This window comes from Sciurus vulgaris, assembly GCF_902686455.1.
Source record: "Sciurus vulgaris genome assembly, chromosome: 15".
Lineage (NCBI taxonomy): Eukaryota > Metazoa > Chordata > Mammalia > Rodentia > Sciuridae > Sciurus > Sciurus vulgaris.
In genome coordinates, this window is record NC_136476.1 from 53,197,435 (window position 1) to 53,207,100 (window position 9,666).

The 9,666-nt window shown below is 54.4% G+C and overlaps 2 protein-coding genes across 2 annotated transcripts; both read left to right on the forward strand.

The window, feature by feature from the left end:
* Positions 1-910: 910 nt before the first annotated feature.
* HRCT1 (histidine rich carboxyl terminus 1) lies at positions 911-2,463 on the forward strand. The gene has a single exon (XM_079113589.1). It carries the CDS (start codon positions 1,642-1,644, stop codon positions 2,008-2,010), a length of 369 nt encoding a protein of 122 aa, XP_078969715.1. The 5' UTR covers positions 911-1,641; the 3' UTR covers positions 2,011-2,463.
* Positions 2,464-4,447: 1,984 nt separating this feature from the next.
* SPAAR (small regulatory polypeptide of amino acid response) lies at positions 4,448-8,845 on the forward strand. The gene is made up of 2 exons (XM_079113591.1): positions 4,448-4,592; positions 5,020-8,845. The coding sequence occupies exon 2, from the start codon at positions 5,417-5,419 to the stop codon at positions 5,636-5,638; it is 222 nt and encodes a 73-aa protein (XP_078969717.1). The 5' UTR covers positions 4,448-4,592; positions 5,020-5,416; the 3' UTR covers positions 5,639-8,845.
* The last annotated feature ends 821 nt before the right edge of the window (positions 8,846-9,666 follow it).

Below are 9,666 nucleotides of genomic sequence, written 5' to 3' on the forward strand. Positions count from 1 at the left end.
AAAAGTTCAGGTGGCTTCTCCTGGGGGCCAGGGAAGCCCTGGACTCATTAAACCTGCTGCCCCCTGAGTCCAATTTGGCTGAAAGAAATATGTAGGCTTTTGATCTATTGGGGGTTTTCACTCAGGGTTTGAGGCCCTCCCCGAGAGAGAGTGGCTTAGATGTAGGTCGGAGATGGAAGAGTCCCTGCGAGTCGTCTCTTTCTCTGGGACCTTTACAGAGGAGAAAATAGGCTGGGTCAGGGGAAGGCCTTTGTTTGAAGTCACAGGGTGGAGTTGCTGCAGAGATCAGTGCCAACTTTGTGGCTTCTGCAGCCATTTCTCCAGGTGGCAGGGGGATGAGCCCTCACTGGGAGGAACCTAGAGCTTCTTCAGCTGGGGACTCTGCCTGGCGGGCCCCTGGGGATCCAGAGGCAGAGCTGGGGCTTTGGGGAGGCCCCACTGCATGTGAGCAAGAGCTTCCAGAACAGCCCAACAGGCTCTAGCAGGAAGGGTTACCATGGGAGAGAATGAGCACCTCTCCCTTGGCTGTGAGCAGGACAGGACCAGTGCTTGTCTGTGATGCACAGAAGGGATTCAGGACTAGGAGTGGAAGAGAGCCAGGGAAGGCTCACACCTGTGCACTAATTCCTCCACCAGGCAGGGTGGTATTCATGGCGTTGACTGCTGGTAGGGAGGCTGGCCCACTGAGGCTACTGGCCTGAGAACCAGGAGGCTGGACTGGGGCCTGCCTGTCTGAGCTCATTAGTCTCCTTTCTGCCTCCCAGTGACCCTGGGCTGACAGCTGATTCTCTTGCCTCCCAGACCCTGGTGATAAAGATCTGCCTGTGGGCCTTATGGAATTTCTGAAGCTCACAGAGCTTAGCTTAACTCACTGTTTCTTAGTTGTGGAGGACATTGTGGGCTGCAGGACAGGAATTCACATTCTCAGATGCAAAGTCTCCCAAGTAGTTTAATCCAAATTTCACTGCAATATTATCAGTGGCAAACACGCCAGAAACTATTTAAGTTCTTTATAGATCTTAACTCCTTTAATCCTCAGGAAACCCTAAGAGATAAGTGCTATTATCACAGATAATACCACTTTACAGATGAAGAAACTGAGGCACACAGTAGCTTAAGTAATTTGTGCACAATCATAGAGCTTGTGATTTGTGTGGTTCCAAAGTCCTCCGCCTAATTATTTTTTTTTGCACTGCTGGGAGTGGAACTCAGGGCCTCATGCATGCTAGGCAAGTGCTCTACCTCTGAGCTACAGCTCCATCTCCTGCATAGCCCGTGGTCTTAATCTCTGGGCTGACACCCTTCATCACTGGTCACTCGGCGAGGTGGCAGGAGTGGAGCAGACATTGACCACTTACCCCTGGACTCAAGCTGCTCTCTCAAGGACACCCAGTCTGACAGCTCCTCTGTCTCCACTCAACCTCCCTGCCTGGCCTCCCCAAAGTTAACGGCTCCCTGGCCTCACCCTTGGCCGGCAGCTCCAGTCCAAACAGGCCTCGCCCACATTCCCTGGCGGTTCTCCAGCCCACAGGAGCTGGGACAACAAAGTTCAATGACTGTGAGACTGAGCAGAGGCTGCTGAAAGGGAGGAAGCAGCTTGCAGCCACCGAGTGGAGGGGGACTGGACTGTCTAGCTCCCAGATGCTCGGCCTCCTGGAGAGCACGACCCCTGTCGGCTGGATCATAGGTGCTGCTGTGTCTATTCTGCTGCTGTTGCTGCTACTGGCCATCTGCCTTTTCCATGGACCGCAGGACCACGATGTGGAGAGGAACCATCCAGCTGTAGGAGGAAACCGAGTCAGGCGAGCCCGGCGAGCCCAGCGGTGGCTCTTCCAGGGCCAGGGCCTGGGCCCCTTGGGAAACATTCATCATCATCACCATCATCATCATCATCATCACCCTGGCCATGTGACTCAGGGGCCCAGTGTGGGCCTCCATCACCACACCCGCCACCACCAGCTCCACCTCCACCACCACCACCTGCACCATGCCCACAGAGGCTGCCGCTGATGCCTGTGGATGCCCATGCTCCCTGCCCGGCCCTGTCATCCAGCCTGAGGATGCATAGACCCCGAGGTCTCCATGTGGAAGGATGTGTCTCTGGGTGAACGAGGGGGTACTGCCTGGGCTTCATTTACATGCTATGCTCCCCTTGACTGTGCAGCAGAGAACTTGAGAGCCACCTGGGGCAGCCATTTAGGGTTCAGAGTGGAAAGCAGGGTTGGCTGGACACCCCCGGTATCATAACAAGGGTGCCTGGTAGAGCCAGGGTGCGGGTGGAGGTAAAGCGCTCCTCTGACTTTCCTTAGGCACCGGTGGGCCTCTGGCAGGCAGGTGGCTGGAGAGACCCCGAGTGCCCTTGCAGTTTGGAGGAGGCTGCAGAGTCAGTTCATTTGTGCCTTATGTGAAATAAAGCCACCAAGAAGCTTTTGTGCAGTCTCTTGGTTCCAGCGTGGTGGTGGGGGATGGGAGGGAGTGGCCAGGGTGTCTGCCTCGCCCTGGGACCTCTGTGTGGGATGGGAAGCTGGGGCTCAGAGGCTAGCTGTGACGTGGGGGGAAGAGGGGAGCCCCTCCTGAGCTCTGAGGGAGGATCCAGTGTTTGCACAAAGCCCTGCCCAGAGAGGGCCTTGCACTCCTGCAGACTCTGACCTTCTGTGGACAGTCCAGGGTCTCGGAGAGAGGAAGGCTGAGGCTGCATTGGCTGGCCCCTTGGGGCAGTCCCTCCAGGACTATTTCCAGTCCATGTCCCGGGCAGACTGAGCTCCAGGACCCACAGGCGGTATTGAATTCAGTGTTTCCTTGGTAACTAGTCAGTTGGGTTTCTTACCCAAGCTGGAGTCTCCAGCTAGTCTGTCCCTAGGTGCCTGCTGTGGCAGCAGAACTGGGAGGAAGTGGTGCTATTTAAACTGGGCTTGCTTCATCTGGGCCTCAGTTTCCTCTTCCCTAAAATGGGATGGATCACAGGGAGTCCTTTTTGCTAAAGCCCAGAAGCACACGCCCAAATGCTCAATGAGCAGCTGGTGGAATGCACGGAGAGGAAGGGACCCTTGTTCTGAGGACTTCAGCCTGTGCCTGGGAGAAAGCGAGCGGGGGAGGGGATGGAGAACAGGCCCAAAATCAGGGCCTGGTGACTCACTGGAATAGAATGTCCTCTTTCCTTCTGTTTCCCAGTGGATTCTCTGTGAGGGCAAAGGGAGAAGTGACAAAGTGTGGGGCAGGGAGGCAAATTCACAATGACAGTCACAGGAGATTTCTGGGATGGGAAAATGGACCATAGGTCGCAGGGGTTGCTGATGTCCTCTCTGTAGTGTCCGTCCTATCCACCTCCCCTACTCCTTCCCCAAGCTCTGCCCTAGCCCCCGTCAGTTCCCCACTGGGCTCCTGCCACAACCCCCTCAGACCCTGCCCTTTCTGCAGCTTCTCCACAAAGAAGGATAAGAGGTCTCCCCTGAATCTCGGAAATGAAAACGGGGAACCTATTATAGGAGGCAGAAGATAACAGGTCTGGGCGAGTGTCCAGATTAAAAATGCAGAATTGCTGACACCTAGAACTATCGAAAGAACAGGCAAACAAGAAGCCAAAGAAACAAATAAAGCTTGAAACACAGCCCCTTGTGTCCCTATCTGCCAGATTAACTCGTCGATGTCGGGGGATTCTATCAGAAACTGCAAGTACCATGGATCAATGAGTTATGTTCCCTTCTCTCTGATGTTGTTTGCCCCAGTTAAGACCAAAAATCTGAGGTGTCTGGTTTCCTCTGGAGGAGGATCCCAGAATTCAGATCGTCCAATCAACTTAGAAGATGTGCACAGGCAGTTTCCCAATGTAATAGTAAAACTCTCTTCGTCCTTAGAGAAATTGAAAAGGTCCCAGGCTGTGTGATCTTGGGCCAGCTCCTTGCCATCTCTGAACCTTGGCTCCCTGATCTGTAAATGGCAGAATCAGGTGATCACTCTGTGTACTCATGGTACATGGAAATATAACTGAGCAGGAATTGGAGGAAGGGCTCTTTAGTGCTGTGGTTACTGCTACCAACTAGGAACAGGCCACAAGCAGGGCACTACAGCTCTGTGACTATCAGCATCTGAAAAATGGAGGTAACAGCTCTGTACATGCTGCTGGGAAGAGTCTACGCGACTGTGTCCAGCACTTGGAATTATTGCTTCCTGCTAGTCCATTTCTCAGAATATGGGTAAGGGGCTGATGACCCGACTCCTTTCTGGAAGTGGCCGGGTCTCAGGAGTGTTGATGTGAATGGGGGAGGAGGCAGGAGGGACTCCCTTCTGTATGATCTGGGCCTGCTCTGTCCCCTGACCCCCGGCAGGGGGCAGAGTGGAATGACAGAGGGTGTGTGGGGGCGGGGTAAGTGCTGTCACTGAGGGGGTGGCCGCTGTGGGTCCTGGGCCCTCACTCACAATTGGAGGAAGGGATTCAGGAAGTACTCACAGCTGCTCAGACATCTCAGAGCCAAGTTCCAAGCAGGACCAACACTGCAGCATCCAGGGAGGAGTGTCATGGCCCCAGGGGGCGACCACCAGGAGAGGAGGCCACAGCACAGGTACAGCCAGGGCTGGCCCTCGGGGAGCACAGGGTAAGTCTTCACAGCACCCAAGTCTGGGCTGGCAGAAAAGAGGCTGGGCAAGATGGCAGAGGAGAGTGTCTCCTGGAACCTGGGCGAGGGAGCCTTGGTCACGCGACCCCGAAGGAACAGGACACGCCCTGTACTCTCCCAGCCCCATTCAGAGAAGGAGACCAAACCCTGGCACTTGCAGTGAACTTCGAGTGCTGCCCCTCCTTGCCCCACCCCACCCAGCCTTGCCCAGAGCTGGCACTTGCTTTCCTGCCTACCTGTGTCCCTGCCCCCAGCCCAGGGCCAGAAATGGGGGAGGCAGCAGAGAGATGGATCCAAGAACTGGCCCAAGGTCCCTGCAGGGGAGGTGCCAGGATCCTCCTGGATCCCCCGGAGGGGGAGTATGTTGTCTTTTGCTTGAGCGTTCAATTCTTCTTGAAATCCACAGGCACCATCAGAAGGCCGGGGCTGGCCTGGCTCCCTCTCAGCAACATCTTCTGCCCCTCCTCCCCACTGGGCTCCATGTCCAGGGAGTCTTGTGTCCACATCTGCTGGGAGGGCACTTCTTCTAGAAGCTGCAATTGGAGCTGACCACAGCTCTTGGAAGCCAGGCCGGAGGCCTAGAGAATAGAGATCATCTGAGACCCCAGCAGAAGGGCCCGGGGGGGTCCCGGCAGCCTCTGGCGGCACACCCCAAAGCCTCAGACTCGTATCTTGGAAGGCACGGGGGAGCAGCGGGCTGAGCACAAGACACCTCTGATCACCAAGAGGCCCCTGTTTTGGATGGGGAGCTGGGGCTCAGAGACCACGCACGTTGCTCAGTGTGTCGGCTGCCAGTGCGGGCCATGGAGTCGGCGGTGATTGGGGTGGTGGCGGTACTGTTTGTGTTCACAGTGGCCATCACCTGTATCCTATGCTGCTTCAGCTATGACTCAAAGACCCAGGATCCTCAGGGAGGCCCTGGCCACAGCTTCACGGTGGCCACATTTCGCCAGGAGGCTTCTCTCTTCACAGGTCCCCAAGCCCAGTCAGTGCCTAGTACCCGGGACTTCTGGACTGTCATATGAGGCCTAACAGTCCCTCAGGATTTGCTCTGCTGGTGGATCAGACCCACGCGCAGGCCTGCATCCTGTCCTTCCCCTCCTGAATCCCACCAACTTCCCATTTCCGTCCATCTTGTCCTTCTGTGCCCTGTTGGGAGCAGGTGGGAGTCAACTCAGAGCCCTGAGGGCAGCTGGCCCTACCATCTGGATGGGGGCCCAGAGGTATTTCAGGAGGGTTGAGCAGACTGCACATGTGGCGGACCAGCTCTGCTATGTATGATGACTGGGAAATATCTCAACAAGGTGCTGGTGAAACTAGTTCTATTGCCATCAGAGGAAGCAGCACCCCCAAGTGGACGTTTTTAGAAACCACTTCTCTTGTGTTCTGCTAATGGAGTATTTTTGCATACCGAGGCCAGTTGCCTGAAATCAGCTCTGACATCTTGAAATCAAAGAGCTGTTTCCTGGGAACAAGTGTTTTATTTTATAATGAGAATACATCTCCTTTTACGGGTCTTTCCAAATCTGATTTGGGAAACCACAAAAGGAAACAGAAGAGAAAATAAGAGTCACAGAAAGTACATGATGTTTTATTAACAGGAAAGCCAGAAAGACGTCTTTCAAACACATTCTGAACCAGACTTACTTTATTGCTATCTGCTAACGGGTCACTTCTATTCTTAGAGAATGTGAGTGACTTGCGTCACTTAGGAATGGTAGGAAAATCATGAACTGAAAGATAATTCCAAAAAAGTTAAAATGTTATGTTACCTTCAGAGCATGTAACAAAGCTTTTGTTTTCATCACAAATGGATATTCAGTTTTTGTTAACAGAAAATCTGTTCTCTCTGCCCACAGAATAAATGCTGTGCCACAGTTGAAAAGTCAGGTTTGAAAAGTGCAAAATGCTGAGCCTCCTGGCTCATATATCTGCATCTAGCCCTGAATGGGCGACTCCCAGGGCCTGCCTGTTGAGGGGAGCAGGACTGAGGCTGCTGCTGGGGGCTCTGGCTCATAATATGTCCAGACAGGCTGCTGTTGCCGTGTGGGTGCCGGCAGGAAAAGCTGAGAGGCTTGGAGCGGGGGAGGTGGCAGGTAGGGGTGAGGTGGAAGCTGCAGGCAGGGTCAGGTTGGTGGAGGGGATGGGATAGGGTGAGCCCAGGGAGGAGAGAGCTCAGTCCAGGGACAGGAGCTCCTGGGACCAAGTCCTAGTCCCTCTGGACATGACAGCCCTCAAGCAGGGCCTTCCTAGGTGTGTGTGGAAGGGAGCCGACTTCAGGGAGCTCTGGAAACGGAGTGAAGGAGATTATTGCAGTTTGTGTTCTCCGTGAGTGAACACTGAGACGGAGTCTGAGTGCAAGATGTCTGCTAGGGATGAACACCTGTTGGGGAAGGAGGCGGAAGCAGGAGAGGTGGAGGAAAAACTCACACCCCCCAGGGGGGGTTCCTAATATTCCCCCATCTTTGCTGTTAGAGTGTCCTCTACCCTTGGGAAGTCCTTTCTTGAAAGGGGACCTGGGCAAAGCAGCTACACAGGAATGTGGCAGGATCCTCTTCCCAGAGGCACCTGGATAGGTGAGAGGTGGGCGAGCACATCCAGGTGCAATAGAATATCTGAGTACAGGAGCCGCCAGTGGAGAGAAATGGCTGTTCAGGGTCTCAGGGGGAGAAGAGGGGGCCCTGTCCTCCCCTGCCCTCAAGCAGAGTCAGTTCTGTACCGGAAAGGCACCCATTAGCTGGAGCAGGTTCCACCATCCAGGCTCAGGGCCCTGTTCCCGTTCTGTGTCCTCGAAACCCTCACCAGGTCAGGCCAGGGAGGGTCTCCACATTAGAGTGTCAGGACTGTGAAAAGAAGCCATAGTGGTGGGGAAGCCTGGCCTCCCTCTGCAGGGTTCAGGCAGTCTGTCAAGCCCTGAAGATCCTCATTTGTTCGTGTGCTCATCTACCCACTGATCTGTCCACAGCCTGTCCATCTACCCACCTGCCCACCCTCCCACCTACCCATCCACTCATTCAGCTACTCACATATACTCATCCATCCTCCCATTCCCCCGAACTCGCGTCCACCCCATCCATCCTCCCTCCCAACTACCTTCTCCTTGAGTCTTACTGCCTCACTTGCCCGTGCATTTGTTCATTCATCCCATCACTCACCCACCTAGTCAGTCATTCACTCTTCTGTTCCATGAATGCTGACAGCACTGGCCGTGTGCCAGACCCCACACAGGGAAGGTGGGAGTCCATCAAGCATGACCCAGTACCTGGTAAACTCCTGGATAAGGCAGCGATTGGGTGAGAGCTGGGAGAACCCCAGAAACCTGGGAGGACATTGTCCTTGGGCTGGCCTGGAAGAAAGGGATTTCAACAAGCAGAAATTGGGGGAAGGTGTCTGATCTTAGAACATGTGTTGCAGGGAATCAGTGGCTCAGCCTGGCCAGCACGAGGAGTCGAGGCTGGACCACAGCCAGCTCCTAAGAGGAGCACTTTTTGCTGCATTTGACCAGCACATTTCCAGGCAACAGAGGTTGAAGGCTTCATTTGTCAGGTTGAGCAGGTACAATGTCCAGGCATGCACAAGAGCATTGCCACACGCTGCTGCCAAGGGGATGGGTGGCTTCTGCGACAGAAGCTGGAGATGAGGTCCTGGAGGACTCTGGCTAGGCTAGTCCCATGTGGAGGTGGGTCCAAGGTCCAGAAGAACTGTCTGAAAGAGCAAGAGTTGAGGAAGAGAAGGTGCTCAAGGCCACCAACCTGGGAGAGGCTGACAAAGGGAAGGACTGAGGAGGAGCAATTAGAGAAGGGACAGAGGGGTGTGTAGTGTGTGGGAACAGAGATTCAGGAAACCAGCATTGCCAGATTTAGCAAATAAAAATGCAGGATATCCAGTTAAATTGGAATTTCAGCTAGATGATGAATAATTTTTGGTATGAATGTGTCTCATGCAAAATTTGGGACATAAGTACAGTAAAATGTTATTTGTTGGGTACCTGAGACTCAACTGTAAGCTCGGGGGCATGGCTAGCAGCCAAATAAAACTGGACAGAAAGCGGCAGAAGCAAGCTTTATTGGAATTTGGCTCTCAGGTGAAATTCCCAGCCCCCGGGGGTATAGATCAGGGTAGGGAGCCGGAGAAAATCGCACATGGCCTGGTTGCCTAGGGTCTTTATAGGCCAGAATGGGCGGGAGTCCTGCTGAGTGACAGGTGGAGTTAAGGGTCAGTGGAGTTAAGGGTCAGCAGGTGGAGTTAAGGGTCAGTGGAATTTTCTGTCCGTTTGATTGATCACCATTTGGCGCGCTGCCCGTTGTCTCAGTTGCTCTGATCTCCCTCCTACAGTTGCCCAAATTCCGACCTAACATCGACCTTCTAGCATTTTTATCTGGCAGCCCTCTGGGGAGAGAGTGGTTCTGCAAGGGTGAACAAACTGGGTGAAGGGAGCAGGGGTGCTGAGGAGAGGAAGTGTGGAGAGAGGTCCCAGAATCTGCAACACAAGGGTTGCCAATGACCTTGGTGAGTGGAGTGAAGTGAGCCACGGCGCAGTGGGTGTATGTGATGTGAATGAGACGTGCATGTTGCAGCGTGTGATGTGTGCGGTATGCGCATCCGTTGAGGGTGTGGTGCGTGATGTGTAGTGTGTGGCATGTGTATGGAGCATGTGGAGTGTCTTCCCCTGCCCCGCCCCCGTGCAGCCCACTGTGCAAGGAGAGAGAGGGGCCCAGCGACAGGCCAGTAGGAAGCCCCCTTCTGGGAAAGAGAGGCCTCTCTCCACCATCCCCAAGGAAGCGAGGCAGCTGGGCAAGGATAAGACAGGCTGTCACCAAAATACCAGCCAAGACAGGGTTATTTATCTGGTGGCAGCGGGGGAAGCAGCTGCTCAAGGCCAAGCTGGAAATCTGGGGCAGAGCCATTCTCGAACCCAGGCATCCCTGTTTCCGAATCTCGCATTCTCTCCCTTCAGTCCACTGCTACCGCCGCTTCTGTTGGAATTCTGCACAGCAGGCTCTGCTGGCTTCCTGTGTATAGCACCCTGTCGGTGCTCACAGCAACCCCATAA

Coding starts and splice junctions, on each gene's coding strand:
- HRCT1 (XM_079113589.1), top strand. CDS start 1,642: ATGCTCGGCCTCCTGGAGAGCACGACCCCTGTCGGCTGGATCATAGGT.
- SPAAR (XM_079113591.1), top strand. CDS start 5,417: ATGGAGTCGGCGGTGATTGGGGTGGTGGCGGTACTGTTTGTGTTCACA.